Raw genomic sequence first — 20,851 nt, 5'->3', positions numbered from 1 at the left:
GCCCAGCGCGTGGGCTACGCCCGCGGCGGCAGCCTTGGCTTCTTTTAAGCCCAGTGGCCCAGCAGCGGGTTAGGTTATCGATCTGGGCCGTCCGATTTCATCCGACGGTCGACCGCGCCTCTCGCTAGAACAAAAGCGAGCAGCCCGGCCACCCTATCGAAACCCTAGTCTCCTTTTGATTCTTTCTCTCCGCCTCGCGCGCCCCCGCTCTCTCTCGCGCGCACTCCGGCGGCAGGCAACCGCGCCGCGCCGGTCGCCGGCGACGAGCGCCACCGCGCCGCGCTGCGCCACGCGAGCCTCCTCCTTTTCCTCCCTCTGTTTCTCCCCGTCTCCCGCAACAGAGAGCGTGAGAGAGAGCAGAAAGGCACAGCCGGCCTAACCGATGCGGCGGATGGGGCCACGCCGGCCACCGGCGACGGCGACGAGCCGCGCTGTGCGAGCCTTACCTTTCCCCCTTCCTTTCTCCTTTTCACCCATCCACCACCTCCTTCTATTAGAGAGAGCCGCGAGCTGCGGCGCGCGATACGGCGGCACCCTCCCTGTCCCCTTTGCCGGCGTGCGCGAGCACCTCGATGGTGAACGCGCCGCCGTCAAACGGCTCGGTGGTGGTGCCTGTACTTTGCCCCTGTGAGGGGGTAGTTCTTCGTCCCTGTCGCCTCGGCTTGCCGATGCGCGACGGGATCGAGAGGAACAGGCGCGGCCTTACGGCGGCGCTCTTTGCCGGTGAGGCCCGAGGCCATACTCCGGTGAACTTTTGTGGTTCTTTTGTTTGCTTTTCTCTGCCCTGCTAGAGTTCTTTGGGGAGGGGAACTTTTTTCTTTGTGGTCTATTTCAACCGAAAAATCCTATACCCAACATGTCTGATACCATTGATAGATCACTGGATCGGTTAGGGTTAGGAATTCACGGTGAACCTACCTTCTGCCTGTCCAGACGAGCTCAATCCAGTGCCGGCCATGGTGAATTAGAGGCCGGTGACGATGTGGACAGAGAGTGGACGGCGGCGGTGGTGGAGCTTCCTGTGAGCACCGCGCTAACCCTAGATCGGTAGGGATTGTAGGTGGGGATTGTGGCAGCGATTAACTTCGTAAGTCATGCCCTGGCCCCCACCTCTGTTTATATAGCGCAGGTCACAGGGGCCCACCAACCATGGTTTGGTTGGGCGCCCCCGATCAGGGCGCGAGTCAGGGACCCGTTCGACCCGTTGGGTTCGAACGGGAGAGAGATCAACCTAACAATGGGCACTAGCACAAGCTGAAAGAATCGTGCGTCCGGGGCATCCGCCGGTCCACAGCCGCCGGCGACAGAGACAGACAGGTACGGGAGCGTGGCCAGTTCGTAGGGTCGTACCGTTTGTGATCGCGGCGGCGACCTCCTCGTCGGGGGCTGACCGGCGACGGCCGGCGCTGCCTCGTCTCGCGCACGGCGCACCGTTCCCTGAGGTGCCGCTACCCACCCCCATGGGACGGGGGCTACCCACCCCCATGGGACGGGGGCAATACAGGCATGAACGTTTACTCGCGGAGAATACCTACGGCGGCACCAAGTTTCGCAGGTGGTGGTAGCCGGCCCGCGTGGCCCCATGGCCAACTGGACTGCACGCTGGCGACGGACAGATAGAGATGGGTGATCCCCACGGCGTCTCAGGCTCGTCCAGTCTAATAATAAAACAAGATAAAAAATGTTTAGCAACCACGCCTGCTCGCTCGAGCAATGCACGAGAAGTGACACCGCACAAGGGAAGCGCACGCAGCCCAGCGGGCGGGAACGAGAACGGTGGTGGGAGAACTTTGCATGAAGCCACCATGATTATGGTCGAAATTGCAGAAAAGTGCTGATTTTCATTTTTGAAAAAAACGAGACCAACCCGGGCTAGACTAGCCTGTTGGCATTTTTTACAGAAGAAAACTCCGCGAGCACCAAACGCTCAAGCCGAGACTTGAACGCTGGTGGGCTGACTGCGAACTCCCGCGCCTTGCCAACTGAGCTACACTCAGTTGTCCAGATTTTCGCTTTCAAAATGGCGGTTCGAAGAACGAGGACCTTGATCTTGGTTCGAGCAAGCTAAGGTAAGCTCGCTCTAATTTATCAGCGTTGGGGCTCCTAAACAAATATGCAAGATCCAAATCATTCATGCATCCACGAGAATATAAATATGTGAAAGCAATGTTTTTACGAGACATGGCACAGACCTGGTATCCGACGGAGGGAACATCTACCGATCTACTACTCCCTCCGAGCCGAATTAATCGACGCAGCCTTTATACCACATTTGCATAGAGGCGGCGTCAATTAATTCGAATCCCATAGAGTAGATGAACTTTTTTTTCCTTGAACGATCAATCGTATTACATACTCCCTCAATGTCTTCTCTTACCGCCCTCACATATTTCTAGGTATGAAAACAGAGCAGGAATTTTGATTTTTTTTATCAAAAGCGGAAAAAGTATATGGAAGCAAATATTACCTGAAACAAGGACAAAGCAAATATGACATAGATGTGGATGCAAAGCGAATATTCGCTGGAACCGAAGAACCTCTTATACCATACCTACAAACATATTGAAACCATCAAATTCAATTGCTAGTATGACTACTATTATGCATAGTCATGATAAGGTATGTTGTCCGGTAAGAGCGGTGTGACGAGACAGGGTTAGTTTTTTTTCATGGTAATTATTGACCTGGGTCAAATGGGCATATTGGTTGAACTCAGTATGCCTTAATACAAAATAAATGGAAATTTCAACATGTCGAATATTCCATTTTCGCTAGTGTTCCACTGGAACAAAATGTCCCATTTAGATGGAAACTTCAGCGTGAGCGGATACGGAAATTGCATTTCCGCTAGTGTTCCAGCAGGACATGGTGTTCGTTTAGCAAAACTTCCACATGTTTCATTTCCATAGATTTTTTTTTGTTTCCGGTCCCCTTTTGTATGTTTTCGTTTTCATTGTCATTTCCATTTCACTATGTTTGCATATATTCCTAGAACGAACGAAAAATTCCCATTTTGTTTTCATCACCGCTCATAGATTCGCAAAGACCTTGAGTATGAGAAATAAAATTAAAAAGAAGAAACGAGAGGTGCGGCCATGATTATTTATTGTGAAGCGTTGGATGCGTAGAAGGACGAAATCACTTCCAATCATGGCATTGTCCTCAATAAGCGGGGAAGTGAGGTGGCGCCTGCCATGAGAGAGGATGGAAATGAATAGTGGAGGGGGGACTTGAGCAATAGTCTTGAAGTTTCATCCGAGCAATGAGGAGTATAGAAAACATAGCGAAATGGAAATGAAATTTACAAAAGGAGAGGAAGGCGTAAGGGGGTGATTGCTGAGATAGAGTTGGTGAAAACCGTGGGTGGCAAAGGCGACATGTAATGAGCCGCTTCCAGGGTTCAGAGCCTGGACTAATTGAAGTGTGGCGGTGCCTCGTCCTTGACACCGGCAATGCTGGACCTAGACGGCGATGGGAGTGGGAGGATGATCCGCGACGAAACATGTTAGTTAAAATATTCTGGGACATGTGTTAGGAGTAAATAGAAGTATTCTTGACCATCGACTCTCGACATCGAGAATAACAAATCGATAGGGCTACACATATAGTAAAAAGTATTTTTTTTTTCCTACTACATAGTTGTGCTTTCTTTTCTTTTGAATCGAGAACCGCAGAACAACCGTTCTACGGTATCTTACAACCATGCTTTCTTATAACCATAATGTCGACGGTTACCATGTCGCGTGGGCGTCCATGTCGGTGTATAAGACGAGGACGATGTCGTACCGATATGATTCATCAAATTTTAGCTAGCCGTCAAGCTTGAAATCGAATGGGTACCTAACAATTCATTTTTAATTTTTTTTAAGAGAAAGAGTGCCGGCCGATGATTCCCACGGCATGGATCCAGCGCCCCTGAGTCGCCGGCATTTCTGTCACGCCCTCCTTCGGGCAACACAAAGGACGGGGACGCGACCCCCCCGCTCCACCTGCGCACATGCGGCCGCGGTGGTAGTGTGCAGATCGCATCCCCCCTGCCTTTTAAAACCCCACCCCGCAGCCACCGAGCATCCCTCCCCCCACGTTTTCCACCCACCAGACCAGACACACCCACGGGCTGCCGGCAATGGCGGCGGCGGCGGCGGCGGGGCAGGATTACTGGGGGCTGTTCCGGGAGGAGACGGAGTGGTACAACGAGATCTTCCTCAGCGCCGTCGTGCCGGGCGGCGGCGGCTGGTGGCGGGCGCTGCCGCACCCGCTCCGCTCCTGGCTGCGCAACTGCATCGGCGGCTACCTCCTCTACTTCGCCACCGGCTTCCTCTGGTGCTTCGTCATCTACTATTGGAAGCGCAACGCCTACATCCCCAAAGGTCCCGCCTTTCTTCAACCCCTCCCCCGCATGCCGTCCTAGAATCCTAGCAGCAGTATTAATTCCTCTCCCCCCTTCCCTCCTGATGATTGATTGGCTCTTCTTCTCCGAGGATTTAGTTGGATTATTAAGTGTGTTCCATGAAAGGGATTTGGGCTTCGGCCTCACTGGTCCCGTGAGGCAAGAAAATGACGGCGAGAGGTTTGATTGGTTGGTGAGGGAAAGGAATGCCGCCGCTTCTCGATCCCCAATTATCAGCGTTCCGTCTGGAACTTACTGCTCACCATTCGGGGGGCTTGGTGGTGATTTATCCACCAGGTGCTCGGCCTTGGCTCAACTCCTACCTCTCAGTCTGGTGGGTTTGGGGTCACATCTTGGATTTGTCTGCTGGCTCGTCGATGGTCACGAAGATCCACTGAACAGATATTTCTCTGTCGAATAGATCGCCTGAATACCGAAGGAATCACTGCATTGGTCTCTACATAACAGATGCAGGAGTCCATTCCTGCTGTTTTTTCAAGCACTAATAAGCAGCTTCTTGCTTGATCGAGCTGGTATTTGCTTGTTGAACCAAACCTCCTGTTTTATCACTGCTTGGTTGAGGTGTGTAGCATAGCATGGATGCATAATTAACCAAGCTGTTAAAAGAAGTATGCCTTTTGATTCGTGCTGCATTTAAATGCTATTTTCTTCCGGTCAGTCGACATCTGCTCTTCCTGTCCTTGGTCAGATCGCGAATCAAGTTAGATGAGAGCGATAAAAGAGAGCTTGCACGTTACTCGTGGATGTAGACAACCAACATTTTTCAGTGGCTGATGTATGCTTAGACTGCCAACGTTTTCAGGGCGTTTTTATAATGCCTTGCCAGATTGCATCATGATTTAATTGATTACTTTTGCCGGCTTCTTAGCTCAATCACATGGCAACAAATGGAAGTTTCTGTCGACCTGGCAATATTCGTGTTTGCTTGTGCTTAAATACTACTCCCTCTAAAGTTAGTATAAAGTTGAGTCATCTATTTTGGAACGGAGGGAGTACAGTAGTACAGCTACAACTTGCTGATTTATGCTCTGTCCTGGGCATTTTTCTGAAATGTCCAAGGACCTTGCAATCGGGCATAGGCTCATACTCTTCATGGGCTCATTCACATTGTAACAAATGGACGTCTCTGTCAGCCCGTCAATTTCCGTGTTTGCTTATGCTTAAATACTCCTCCAACTCCAAAAAGAAGGCATTGATATGATAGGAAAATATACTTTATTTCTATTTTACAGAACTACAAATAGTACTTCTTGTTATGCTTTCTCCTGGGCATTTAGTAAAACGTCCAGGACCTTGCAATCATGCATATGCTCATACTAGACAGCTCGTCCTTCCGGTACTATGAATAGATGGGGGACCTGTATGGTTGATGTTTGTCCACGGCCTGCATCTTTTATGGAGATAATTGCATGATATTTTCGGTGCACCCATGTTCTGGACCACTCGAGCAGAACTCATAATTGAATTCACAGCTAAAAAAAGGCAGAGTGTCTCTTTCAGAAAACAGTGGAAAGGATATGGCAGCCTATCTTCTCGAACAAAAACTCATAATTTAATTCACAGCTAAAGAAAGGCAGGGTGTCTCATTCAGAAAACACTAACAAAAAGGATATGGCAGCCTATCTTCTCTGGTGCACACTATTGTCTAGCGATTGTTGACTTGATCTTCCTATGGGACCAAGATGCTTTTTGTTTTCCTTGGGTACGAGACACCTGGAATAGAACTTTTTCAGCTGGATTCTCTGCTTCTTTGGAAATTGAATTCCATTTTGCTACATGATACTGTTCTGTGCAAGCAAAGCTGCTAGTCCAATTTGTTTGTTCATCATCACTGTAATATATTTTTCATTTGATGCGATTTAGTGTGTTGTAGTCTGGAAGCAGAGCTTTCTTTTAAACGTCATGTCAACATTTTGCAGTGCTGGCATGGTTTTGGTTGTAGGACACTTGCCAGAACCAAATGGTGCCTTAGATTTTAATTTTAATGTTTGCTGCATACAGATCTTTTTTTCTAGATTAGGAGATCTCTGCTCCCAATTTCATTTCGCAATTAAACTGATAACACAACATTGTCAGGTGAGTGTGACCCAAACAGGTTCATGGAAATAAAATAATTCTCTACCAGCCTGAGCTAACTACTGCGAAAATTGGCCTGCAGGCCCAATCAAAACACAAGATTCATGCAGATCACTTATAAAAACCTTAATTTATTTATAAGTTTGTGACTCACCCCCTTAATTGCTGGCTGAGGTCTAATTAGATTGAAATGCCATTTATTTTTTTGTTCTGCTCACAAATGTAAATCATTTTTGACCTTCCATATCCTCCAATGCATTTTAGTTATGCATCTTAATTATCTGCCAAATGTTGCATGTTATGAAAGTACTTTGTAAGATAAATTTATTTATATGGTTATTCTTCATTCTTTAACTCCAAATGACCAGTAAGTGCCACATTTATACGCACTTCACTTCTGCCCGATTTTCCTGATCGTCCTATGGATTTATTCGACTAATTTTAAAACCTTGTGTATAGGTGTATTTGATAAGGATTTATAGAACGTGTTGCTGAAACATTATGTTATTTGATGCAGATGCTGTCCCTACAGTAGAAGCTATGAAGAAGCAAATAATTGTTGCATCAAAGGCTATGCCTTTCTACTGTGCTCTTCCGTCCGTATCTGAGCACATGATTGAGAGTGGATGGACACGGTGTTTCTTTCATATCAGCGAAGTTGGTTGGCCTATGTACATTATCTATGTGTCTCTATATCTCATCTTTGTGGAGTTCGGAATTTACTGGATGCACAGAGAGTTGCATGACATAAAGCCACTATACAAGCACCTACATGCAACCCACCACATTTACAACAAGGAGAATACCCTATCACCATTTGCTGGTAAGTTCTTATTGAGCTGTTGATTATTTTCTTCTTCTGTGCTAGATGTGCTAGAGTATATAACTTCGTTGTAACAGTGATGAACAAGGGTTCTAGATAACGGGCTTAGCTTATGTTAGCGTTCCTATTTCTTCTTCTTGTGAAACGTTAATACATTGCTGATAAATATTAATCCCTTGCTTATAATTGTTCTTATGACGCTGTCTGTATTTCAGTATACTTGAGTATAATGGTTTATTTTTACTCCGGAGTAATTATTCAGAAAGCGGTACACACTGGGCTTCTTTAGTCTAATGTTTTGCCCCTCTGACGGGTAGAAATAGAATTGCCTCTTCATTAGGGACAGCTCTAATCTACGCGTTTTGTTCCTTCCAGGACTAGCATTCCATCCATTGGACGGGATACTGCAAGCCATATCGCACGTGATTGCTCTGTTCCTTCTCCCGATGCACTTCAGGACGCACATTGCTCTCCTATTCATAGAGGCGGTGTGGACGGCAAACATCCACGACTGCATCCACGGCAAGATCTGGCCGGTGATGGGCGCCGGCTACCACACCATCCACCACACGACGTACCGGCACAACTATGGCCACTACACCGTGTGGATGGACTGGCTGTTTGGCACCCTCCGCGAGCCGGAGGATCTCCTCAAGAAGGACTGAGCTCGTGCGTGCGAGCGCGGTCTTTCCGTCTCTGTAGCAATGTGAAGTGTAGTAGAAAGTGTTGAGGCTTAACCCTCCCATCTGTTTATTCTGCTGAAAGATGTTTGTTGTGTGTTTACGACAGTTAGCGGTGTGCTGTTTGAGTCTCAGTCTGGTAGGTGGAAATAATAAGGTTGTCTATTTAGCTTTGTTCCTCTGGGATGCGGTGAAATCAAGGGGCTTGTACCCTTTTCGGCAGCATGATGGGTTTGTTTGTTGTTATATACATAGGGCTTGATGCTGTTTCTGCTCCCAGAGTCCATAGTGGTTTGGAGAAAATATAAATCCGGGTGGGAGTACGTTGGACAAGGTATGTTTCAAATGTCCTAGAAATTCTGGAAACAAACACCCTGGACAAGGTATGTTTCAGTTCTGGAGTATATATTATGCTGGAGAAGTGATGTTCTACAAACATGTGAAAAAGCAAGTGAAACAAATAAAATTCACTTGAGAGATATAAAAAAAACCATATCCAGCAATGGATGAATAGTGGCAAAACGCGTAGCATCGCTGTTCCTGCATACTTCTTGTTCTATCTTGCCTCAAGAATGAACATGGGTTTGAAATATCAAATTACATCAACTCCAAAATGTGATTTATATGGAGTTGTCATCGTGACTTGGTTTTCCACCGGATACTTTCTCCGTAGTTTTCCTGCATTTTTCTGATGGTAACAGTTTTTTGTTGTGGAATGGCTGGCCATGTTGATGCTGCTGCTGCCCAAAAGAATAAAACAGGCTGAGAGAATACCATCAGCTATTTTCCCAAGAATTTTTGAGGACTTTCAAGCTTTCTTCCCAAACGATGAGTGCCACACGTGGAATGTCTGAAATACTAAGACAGAACATTTTGGCACCTCCTGTAAATCAATCAAATGCCAATACTTTTTTTTCTCATAATTAATGCTGATAAAAAAATTCTCACAATTAATACTGATAAAAAATCGCGTGAAACCTCCGGATGGTGAAACGGAGTAGCATCACCATAGTATGTGCGTGCCTCTCCAGTTAGTTGTGTTCTCCATCGAGTTGGTCTTGTGTTTCTTTTTTAACTGTCTTTCTTGGACTAGCTCTGCTACCTGCCGCTGGAATTCACCAATCCAATGGAGGGTGAGAAGGAAATTCGCTGCAAATTCGTCCTGCCCAACGAATTTCAAGCTTAAAGTATAATATGCTGGAGAGGTGAGGTTCTTCAAAAATGTAAAATTTTCCAAGTTTAAAGAATCAAATTCATTTCGCAGGTACGAACACCCAACAAAACGTGCAACATCGTTGTCCATGCATGGCTGTTTTTTTCTTTCTTGTCTCGCGAACGGGTATGGGTTTGAACATCAGTATTCACATGTTTGTGTACCACACCCCGTTTCTAACACTTCCAGACCACATTCTTAAGCATGCGCGCGTGCCTGGTGCGCACGGGCCGCCTTGCGCAGGCCCATGTAACCAGCACGCGCTCACTTCCTGCATGAAGCTTAGCCTGCTGCTTTTCAAGGCGAGTGTTGGGGGATCAAATGTGGTGTCAAACCTACTTGATACATATTGTCTTGCTTCGGGACAAAGGATCAATAATGGAAATCATCAAAAAAATTCAGCAAGGGTTGCCCAACACAGTTGAGAGAAACTATAAAGCATAACCTGCATGTCCAAATGAATCTTGAGTGAGCGTTACCTTGGCATGCCGACTGATGTTGGCCACTCGAAGAATGGTACTTTCAAATACCTCAGGGACCGCGTATGGGAAAAGATTAAGGGATGGATGGCGAAGAAGGATTTTTATTTTTTGGTATTACACGATCAGCGCTATTGAAGTACACATATCCCATAACTTCAATTATTTAAAAAACCTTAAAAAGTGCGAATTTGAAAAATGTAAACACAGTATTAAAAAAATTGTTAGCGTAAATTTGGAAAAATGTTGATAATATTCAATAAAATATTTGTGACATTCAAAAAATTATCACCCGTTCCAATAAATGTACATGACATATTTAGAAAATGTTTATTCAATGTAAAAGAATATTTGTGTAATTCAAAAAATATTGTTCCGTACCATTAAAAAACATTCACTTGTTTCAAAAAAATATGTTCGTGACATTTCTATACAATGTTCAAAAATTTTGCACACTTTTTAAAAAATATTTTCTATCATTAGAAATATATTCCAACATGTATTTGAAAAATGTTCAAAACGTATTTAAAAACAATTGACTGTGTTTAAACAAATGTTCCATATGAATACAAAAACTTACAATATGTAATAAAAAATGTAGATATCAAAACATATGTTTGTAAAAAGTAAAATCATGTACTTAAATTGCTAATTGTGTATTAAAAATGTACGATATGTATGGAAAATGTAGACGTCAAAAAATAATTTTTTACTCCCTCCGTCCCATAATATAAGAGCGTTTTTGACACTAGTGTAGTACATATAAAAAATGTATGTGAATAATGCTAAATACATATAAAAAATGCACTTGTTCTATGCAAAAAAAAAGTACAATGTGTATGAAAAAAATAGACATGCCTTGAAGAAAAAGAATAAAAAAGGTAAAGAAACATTGAAAGTCGAAACCCAAAAGAAACCGATGAAAGTCATAAAGGAAACACATTGATGAAAAAAGAAAAGAAAAGCCCTTATGAAAACCGATAAAAACGCAGAAAAATGAACAAAACAAATGAAAACCAATGAGAAACTTAAAGAAAAAACATGTAAAAAGAAAGAAAGAAAGAAAGCCCAATAAAAATAAAAGAAAATCAGTAAAAAAATAAAGAAAAAACATAGAAAAGAAAGAAAGAAGAAACCATAACGAACGACCAGTCCAATGAGTGTACAACAGCAAAATATAAAAAACTAACCGTGCCAGAGAATGCAGCGACCAAGCAAGCAAAGCGCGTTAACGGCCCAGCCCATACGTGCGGGCGCCACAGGCGAGTCAGAGCTACTTCTCGCGCAATAGGTCAGATATAGAAAGCCTGGATGTTGGCCCTGGAGCACCAGAATGAATGAAGAGCAAGCCTGTTCTTGCCTTCATCCGTTTTTCTCTTTGTTTATTTTTTCTGTTCGTTCTTTTCTTTTTTGTTATTTTTTCCCAAATACATGTCAAGTTTTCTATTACATGGCATCCATTTTTTGTACACCTTGAATTTAAAAAAAATGCATGATGAACAATGTTGTAAATACATGTTTGAACATTCTTTTTGAATACATATTAAATAATTTTCGAAGACACGTTGAATTTTTTAATGCATGTGAAACATATTTCAGATATACGTTGAACATTATTAAAAAATTACACAATGAACAATTTTTCCAAATACACATTGAACATTTTTTTTAAAGTCACAAGCATTTACTTTGAAATGTATTTTTTTTAACCACAAGAATAAAAAAATTCATTCCCGAAACATTTTTGTTATTTGTGGTGAACATTTTTGTAATACGCGGTGATTTTTTTTATAAACTAAACAAAGTACAGAAATTCATAGTTGGACGCGAGCTCAAATGGACACGTCCAATGTATATATGAAACTAAATGTGAATAACATGTCGTAGCTTAGTATTTTTCTCTTTTTGTTATTACTCACCACTGATTGGAATTCCAACGCTTAAAACTAAATAAAAACTTACTTGAAACAACTTTTTCAGACTTCCAATAATTTAATTTCCAGCTGTGTTTACTTTTTGTGTCCTTATATTTTAAAAACATTCCTATCATTCAACTGGCAAAATAGACCGGCGCGGCAACACGCGCCGTCATGATCTAATATATTATTACATCATATCACGACATGCTGATATCCAATGCTCTCTGACAGCTCTCACGGGTCCGAAGATGTAAGGTGCAAGGCAGTAGCTCTCACCCTGGAAATAATAAGTGAATCAAAATCTGCTCACTAGGATGTTGTATCTGCAGTTTTGTCATGCTACACTTCTAATACTTACCCATTCAGAGATGGGGAAGAAATTACCTTGCTTAGCGCGGTTGTGCCTCCACCCACCCCGTCCAGCAGCCGGGCAACCACGGGATCAGTACTCTTCTTTGCCAAATGGTGACGTGATGGGCCGGCGCCTAGCCCAGTGCATTCCTTCTCTATGAAAGGCTCGGTGCCCCTTTACTTATATTATGTAAGATCGTGCTATGTCTGGATTAAAAAACTCGATGGGTTACTCACGTGGTCAAGTCTTTCCATGGGTTCCATCCTGCGCTGACCACAACCTTTGACATTTACGTCTTATAGAATAGGACTCTGGCATATTGACGCCAGGGGCGTCCCAGGAACACCGGGGTGATACCGCCTCCAATGAACACAAATGCTCCTTTTTCCTTCGAGGTATCACACACCTCTGAGGTGATGTAGCATGGGTCCTCATCGAGGACAGCTTGAAAGTTTACTCTGCATACACATCAATTTACAGTTGACCTAGGAATATCGTACAACAAGCATTACAATATGCTCTTAGTTAAAAAAAATCCAGAATGACATGGTTGAGTTGAAGATTACTTGAGCAAAGAAATGATAGTCGACCGAACTTCAATTTCCCTCTAAAAATTAATGTACTAAAAGGTTGTACAAGCTATACAAACAATTTCACCGAAAACCTGCTGCTTTCAGCTGAGAGGATGAAAAGTCACATGAGGCCAGAACTGCAAACATGGTTTAAATTTTTCCCAAGAAACCAACGAGCATTGTCTTTATGTACAAAAAATTGGCCACTAGTGACTGCTGCTTCAGCAATGTCTTCAGTTTGGGTAACCACTAGAGCTACTGGACAATATTGACTGATAATAGTGCCAATAACATAAGAAAAATTGTGGCCTTGCTATTTATTGCACAGTACCTCCTACTGTATCACTTAGGTTTTTTAATTATTTACAAAAAGTTGTGAATTCGAAAAAGTTTATTGATTTTGAAGAGAAATTAACAACTTGAAAAAAGTTTATCAATTTAAAAAGTTCATCGATTTTGAAAATACTTCATGAGAAAATGAAATGAATTCATCGATTTTGAAAAAAGTTCATCAATTTTGAGAGAAGTTTACAAATTTGAAAAAAGTCCACAAATTTGAAAAAAGTTCATAAAATCTTGAGGAAATTCATCGACCATGAAAACAGGTTCATAAATTTTGAAAGAAACTTCACAATTTGAAAATATCTCATTGATTTATAAAAATTTCATCGACTTCAGAAAAAAAGTTCACAAATTTGAAGAAAAGTTTCGGGTTTGCAAAAAGTTCCTTTTTTTAAAGAAAAAGGAAAAAATAATAGAAAAAACAAAATACAAACCGCCCATAAAATCAACCAGCGAACCACGAACAGAAGAAAAGAAGGAAAATAAAAAAGTAAATGGACACACCTGTTGAGGTGTCTTTGTTGGTTACTGCTATTCTTTTTTTTGAAGCTAAGGTGACTGCTATTCGAATTGAGGGAAAAGGTCTTCGAGTCACGGCGCCCATTACTTTTCTGAAGTTTAACAAAAAAAAGATAAATGCATTGGCCCAGGGTGGAGGGGGATTGGGCGCCGTTTCCAAATATTGAAGTAGGAAATGCTCGACTTGTCGTTGGGGGAAGGTCCTACTATACCACTGAAATATTTGAGTTATTTGTAAATAATTTGGAAAATGTCTATTTTCTTTAATGAAAAAAAAGTTTGTTAAATTTCAAAAAAAGTCAAGGACTTCAAAAAAGTCATCGGATTTGAAAAAAGTTCATCGATTTGAAAAACATTCATCGGATCTGAAAAATGTTCACCAATTTTACAAAAAGTTCACAAGTTTTGAAAAAAGTTCATCAATTTTGAAAAAAAAGAGTTCATTCAATTTGAAGAAGTTCATCGATTTGGAAAAAAATATTGAATTTAAAAAAAATCATTCAATTTGAAAAAGGTCATTGATTTTGAAAAAAAATCATCGTATTTGAAAAATATTCATCCATTTGGAAGAAAAGTTCACAGATTTTAACATTTTCATTAATTTTAAAAAATAGTTCATCCATCACAAAAAGATTTCATTAATTTTTAAAAATCGTTAATCGACTTCGGAAAAAAGTTCATGGATTTGAAAATTTTCACAAATTTGAAGAAAAGTTTCGAGTTTGCAAAAAGATCATGTTTTTTAAAAGTAAAAGGATAAAGGAAAATAATAGGAAAGAATGAAATACAAACCGCCCATAAAATCAACCAGCGAACCACGGACAGTAGAAAAGAAGGAAAATAAAAAAGTAAATGGATACACTTGTTGAGGTGTCCTTGTTGGTTACTGCTATTATTATTTTTAAGCTAAAGTTATTGCTATTCGAATTGAAGGAAGAGGTCTTCGAGTCACGTCGCCCGCTACTTTTATGAAGTTTAAGTAAAAAAAGAAAAAGAAAAGAGATAAATGCACCAACCCAGGGTGGAGGGGGATTGTGCGCCGTTTGCAAATGTTAAGTAGGAAAATGCTCGACCTGTCGTCGGGGAAGGTCCTATTCGGCATTGTAGGCACGCGGACCTAAAAATGGCGCGTACAGCGTGCCCTCTATGGGCTGTTTTAAGCTCAGCACAGGAACAGATTCGTTCGCGAAAAAACCACATGAAAAATTGGCGGTATGGAGAATCAATGTCGCGCCACACATCCCTATAAATGCTTAGCTTAACAACAAGACATTTAGAATGCTAGCGAACTAAAGCAACACGAATTGTATTACAACTAATGCAGCCGCGCTATTTATTACTCAGCCAATTACTATACCACTGAAATATTTGAAAACAATTTGGAAAATTTCTATTTTCTCTAGTGAAAAAGAGTTCGTCAAATTTTGAAAAAGCTCACGAGTTTCAAAAAACTTCATCAATTTTTGAAAAAAGGTCACCGAATTTGAAAAAACTTCATTGGTTTGGAAAAAAGTCATCGGATCTGAAAAAAAGTTCACCAATTGAAAAAAAATTCATTCGATTTTAAAAATTTCTTCGATTTTGAAAAAAAGTTCATTGAATTTTAAAAAAGGTCATTCAATTTGAAAAAGTTCGTCGATTTTGTAAAAAAGTTCATTAAATCTGGAAAAATGTCATTGTATTTGAAAAAAAAGTTCATCTGTTTAGAAGAAAAGTTCATGAAGTAAAAAACCATGCATTTAAGAAAAAAGAAAAGGAAAAGAAGTAGAAAAAAAGAAGAAAGAAAAAGAACAAAACAAACTGGCGAACAAATAAAAGAGAAAAACGAAGAAACAGTCCACAAGCGGGTTAGTGCCCTGCTGGTTGCCGCGCATCCTTTCGATTCGTCGTGTCGCGAGTTTGATCCCGTGCCCAATACTTTTTTTTAAATTTAACGGAACATACAGTACTAGTTGCGAACGAAAATAATGGGCTGAGCCCAACTAACGCGATGTAGGCGTCCGTTTGTAGAAACAGTAATAACGGGCGCCTACAACGCCAAATAGGAATTACCTGTCGTTGGTCACGTATGTGCATCGCATCGCTGGCTGGCAAAGGCCCAATTACCGTGGTTGTGTGCGTGTGTGACCGATCCACTCAGCAACAGTGCAAGTTAGCTACCCAGTCGTGTCAGTGTATACCTATATGTACATAAATAAGGTAGGGTGACCGCCCTACCTTGCCCGAAGGAGAGCTTCGCTAGTGGAGCAGGAACCGCCACGCCGCCGCCAACCCATGACGAGGCTTTGCCCGGCGGGGTCAATCAACGGCGGCAATGGCAGGAGCGTGGAGAGGAGGGGCTAGCGGCGGTGAGATTGGAGGTCCGCCCATGTCGCCCCTAGGGACAACACGGGGGCGAGAGAGATGGTGTTTTCCTTAATAGTCGGTTGCGTCTTCCGCCACTGGCCAACTGCAATTACGAACCAAACTCCATTGTTAGTGATTTCGTAGAACTTTGTTTCTGCCCAAACAACAGTCAACTTTGTTATCTCAAACCAAAGGATAGTTAACTAAAACTATCATGTGAACAAATCTGTGATCGGATGGTTAGAAGGACGGTGGTATTCCCATCCCACCAAGATTCAAGTACTAGATTTGACAATGTTACTAGCATGTTTTTGGATTTATGTTAGGACTTCCGGCTATGTGCGTAGTGGTAGTGGCAGGAGACGTTTCAGTCGACTACGAAGACGTCTTTGGCGACTTTGTCAATCTCAAAATGATGTAGCGGCTTAGTCTCTCGAAGGTGCTCATAGGGGTGAGCTTGCGTATATATAAGTGCCTGTGCTGTGTTAAAAAAACAAAAACTTTCACCATGGTCTCCCCTTATCAGCATCAGATAAAAAAAGAACAACTTTCACCATCGTCTCACGCGGCCCGCTGGCGACTGAAAAGCGTGGGTCCGTTTTCCCCCTCCGACCAACAAACATGCAACAGAGCCACAGGGTTCTTCTTGGTTGTGTGCTCAATATTAAATGAAATCAAGGCACGCTTGGTGCAACAGAGCATGTGGAATTAACTACACATGGTCCATCCAGGTTAACTAACTCGTTAACGATTGATTACTCGTCATTCTGCAGTGCCGCGTGACCGTAAGGACGGACACGGTATGCCCGACTCCCTGTCTGTCTACAAGTAGTTTTTGAAGAATCACCTGTGATGGACACAAGGGATCGAGGACCATAGCAAAGCTGGGCAGAATCAAACCGAGTGAACAGAACAGGCCGCCCCACTTTTTGTACACTTTGCATGAATTCTTTGGCAATCATCCATCATTGTCATGTCATCTACCCCTAGATCTTGCAAGAGGATCTGATGACGCGGTTCACAAAAGTACGTTCCCTTCCCTCATGCTTTTCGTTTTGTTTACGCATCGATCGTGTCGTGTGGTTACTTTGGTTGGTCCTACTGTACTGATGGCCACACTCTGTGCGTGCCTACATGTCACTGTCAGCCGGGGAACCCGGCCGATCGATCGAGCTCGGAGCTCAGGTCAAGTCTACCTACACGCGGTGAGGAGGGGGTGCTGTTCATGACGCGGTTGAGAAGATTTCTTTTTTCTTTTCTTTTTTGCGGGGTGCGGTTGAGAAGATTGGATGCTCGTCTTGCTTGCTTGTCCGTCCCGTCGCCCTCTTGTTCTGACAAGGATATATATTATGGCGATGACTGTTACACACGTAGACGTACGAGTACTGAAGAGTACTGCACACATCATCTGCCCGGCCACGCGGGAAAGAATCTGCCGGTTGGATTGGATCTGTACTCGTACGCGCTTTTCCTCGCTTGGTCGCAGTATATGCAGCGGGTACTCCCGTGCGAGGCATCGCGGTCCAAGAATTTTGGGACCGGACCGCCGTTTCGTTTGAATTCCTGGGACGTCACATTGCCATGTTCCGAGCATGCATGCGTGGATCATATTTACAGTCCATCCATCGTCCCGGTACGTGACCGTACCCTACGGGTCGGCCTCGTTGCGACCTGTGGCTATTCCTCCCTGTTACCGTCCAATCAATCAACTTCGTTGGTTGCCAAGTTTGACTCCGGTCACTACGAACGTCGGACCGGCAACCGCAGCCGCAGCCGCAGCCGCAGGGATACCAAAATGATACTCCTACTAGTCCTGTGCAGCAACGATTTCTTGCACAGCACGCACAGTAGCCCAGTGCACGCATACGTGGGCGGAGCAGTGCTACTGGCTCGTCCACCCACCGGGGACGGCGCGGAATAGGTTGGATATACATCGATCTCGATCCATCTGTCGCCGTCCTTGTTGCTGCAGCTCATGAGGGTACGGGCGTACTTGCTCTGGTCGCCGTACGTAGCGCCTTCCATGCAAATTGGGACGAACCTACCTCACAAATGCTAGCTCTCTTCTTTACTTACTATATAAGTCGTCAGGAAAATTAAAGACAAAACCTACTCCGCCTACAGTCACTTGCAGTTACAGTTGGCTTGGCTATTGCCAACCACGTCTTGCACCAATTGGTTTTCACGGAAATGGATACTGAGGTCGCGACGGGCGCCGCATTGGAAGGGAATGTCTTGGCCACATATGTTGATTTTGATGTCATCGCCGTACAAATGTCGGCTTCTGCATGCCGCCGCCGCTATTTGAGCTTGGAGTGAGAAGCTTCGTTGTAATATTCACCATCAGTTTCTCAGAAAAAGTTTGGTGTACTAGTCCATGGAACATCTACACTGGACTCTCTAAACCGACCGGGCAGATGACTCGGTTAGTGTCCTGTCATAAAACCGTGACCCGGCTGGGCTCCTCAAATGGATCGCAGACGTCCGACCTGATCTTCAACACCCCTCAAATCCAGCCCAACTCTAGGGTGAATTTGAGTAGCTTGTTTTATTTTCCTCTTCCTTTTGCTGCCAATCATCTAATCTGGTTAAAAACTTTGGTCCTACTGAACGACACTGTCGTAGACGTCGTTGTCGGCCGGGGAACTCCATGGAGCTCAAGTTTACACGCGGTGAGGGGTGCTTCTGACGACGCATGGAGAAGATTCGGTACCTAGCTTGTCCACTTGTTCTCCCAATGATACGAAAATGATTGCTACAACTAGTGACGCGAATAATGACTTGGCGAGTCGATCTAGCTAGATCCCCCAAGGCCACGCGGGAAACTGCAGCATGTGCCATGGCCGTTTAGTTATCTGTTTGTTTGATCAATAGTGGTGTACGCGCTCTTTTGTGGCACTGGTATGGCCTATTATGACATGACTCGTCAGTGCGATGCTACGCTCGGTTGCCTTGGAACAAGCGGGGTGGTCAGTGCAGGGTCTACTTGCTAGGCATCGGCAGTGAAAGAGTTTTGGCACCCCGACGAGACCAGCTAGCAATGCTGTATTCATTCGAGCAGAACAGCGTGTCTGAAACGTACTCCCTCCGTCTCTCAAAATAAGTGAGTACAACTTTGTACTAGAGTTAGCACAAAGTTGAGACACTTATTTCGGGACGAAGGGAGTATTACTCTACCGTCCAATGTTAGAATTCCTACATGGTTTTCATTATTTTAGAATGAGGTAATTCCTACCACATGATCCTTCTTCTTCTTGGGTTTTATATATCAGTTTGTTTTTGACAGACCCTTTATGTATACGCAATCCGTCACCAATCGAGTCGTTTCGTTTGAATTCCCGGGACGTCAATTGTCATGTTCCAAACATGCAGATATCATTTTTACGTCGATCGACCATGGTAGTTGGTACGTGACCGTACGGGTCGGCCTCACCGCGACTAAGACCTGTGACTAGTACCACTACCTCCGTTCAATCAATCGACTTCAACTTCTTCGGCTGCCAAGTTTGATTTCGATTCCTACGAAAAGTCGAACCCCGGCCGGCAGGCCGGTCGGGATCACCACGGAGGCGCCAACACAAGATGCCCAAAGGTAGCACTACCACCATAGATGCCCAAAGGTAGCACAAGTCCAAGCCATCCTATCCTGGAGTACTTTTTATAGCTTGTCCCTGCAGCTGGCGAGCGTACAGCGGTACGGGTCTACTTGCGTACTAGTTGGCCGTCGTGGCGCCTTCGATGCAAAACATTGGAACGAACCTACCTGACAAATGCTAACTCTCTTATCTTATTGAAAAAAAAAACAGTTGCTACCATGCTTACTGTCACTTGCAGTTACAGTTGGCTTGGTTATTGCCAGCGACGTGTTGCACAATTGATTGTTTTTTCACTACTATATTCGCCACGAAGTACGGCTCGCACCAGAACGCCGTGTAAATGTCGGTTTCTGCCGTGGGCGCCATTTGGAGCTTGGAGTGAGAGGCTTCGCTTTCATCATTACTTAAGGGCTGTTTGGTTCTATGTCTAACCATGCCACACTTTGCCATACAATGTTGCCACACTTGCCTAAGATTAGTTCTTCAAAATGAGAGTCACAAGTTGGCAAGACTAAGGGAATCTTGCCACACTTTTTGAGTGTATGTGATGTGGGGCCCTAGTGTGGCTTGCCTAAGGTGTGGCTTGAACCAAACACCCATCCAAGTTGGTCAAACTTGCCTAACCTTAGATGTGGCAACCTTAGGCAAACTTAGGGGCTGTTTGGTTTGTAACTAACTTTGCCAAAGATTGCCACACCTAAGGTTAGGCAAGTTTGACCAACTTAGGTAAGTGTTTGGTTCAAGCCACACCTTAGGCAAGCCACACTTGGGCCCCACATAACATAGACATAAAAAGTGTGGCAAGATTTCCTTAGGCTTGCCAACTTGTGGCTCTCATTTTGATATACTAACCTTAGGCAAGTTTGGCAAAAATATGTGGCAAAGTGTAGCAATACTAGTTCTAGAACCAAACAGCCCCTTACTGATCACCAGTTATCCAACAAAGTGCAGTGTAGTCCTTACTCATCGGAAGTGATCTTCCCGACAAGTAGATAGATTAGGGTAATTTTGCACTGTTTTGTGCACTACTGAGCTCATGCCCATACGACTAGTACTAGAGTAGCTTATCGTTAACCGTATCACAACTATAGTTAATCAAGCCAACGTTTAAACTAGCTACCCCCGAGGACAGAGGAGGTTGCGAAAAGGTTTCCAAATGATAATCCAGCATGCATGGGAATGTATAGTACTATGTCCGTCCCTACCACATCGAAATTCTGAAAGGTCACTCAACCTACACTAGGTACAGACCAAGGAGTACAAGTCTAGTACCACGACATACCAGACCAGCTTTGGTTCAGACTCAATAATTTAGTGCTAACAACTTTGTGTCGCTAACTGCCTATTGTTAATGCTAGCTTGACAGGACTTGGGCATTCTCCGCCATTTGTTTAGTTTGACCAACAGTATGAGAAATTGAACGGATGACTCAAAGTTTATTCACAACTTTATTTCAGGGGAGGATTACCCCTTTCTAGATTCTAGACGCATTACCTCTATTTTTATAAAAATCTGAGTTGATG

General features: G+C 43.6%; 1 protein-coding gene across 1 annotated transcript; it reads left to right on the top strand.

The window, feature by feature from the left end:
* Nucleotides 1-3,939: 3,939 nt before the first annotated feature.
* On the top strand, nt 3,940-8,212 carry LOC109738537 (delta(7)-sterol-C5(6)-desaturase). The gene is made up of 3 exons (XM_020297635.4): nt 3,940-4,370; nt 7,005-7,310; nt 7,686-8,212. Exons 1-3 carry the CDS (start codon nt 4,127-4,129, stop codon nt 7,973-7,975), a joined length of 840 nt encoding a protein of 279 aa, XP_020153224.3. The 5' UTR covers nt 3,940-4,126; the 3' UTR covers nt 7,976-8,212.
* Nucleotides 8,213-20,851: the final 12,639 nt, after the last annotated feature.

Source organism: Aegilops tauschii, chromosome 3 (genome assembly GCF_002575655.3).
Source record: "Aegilops tauschii subsp. strangulata cultivar AL8/78 chromosome 3, Aet v6.0, whole genome shotgun sequence".
NCBI lineage: Eukaryota > Viridiplantae > Streptophyta > Magnoliopsida > Poales > Poaceae > Aegilops > Aegilops tauschii.
The sequence above is the reverse complement of the archived record's forward strand: the minus strand, read 5'-3'. Positions and strand labels throughout refer to the sequence as shown.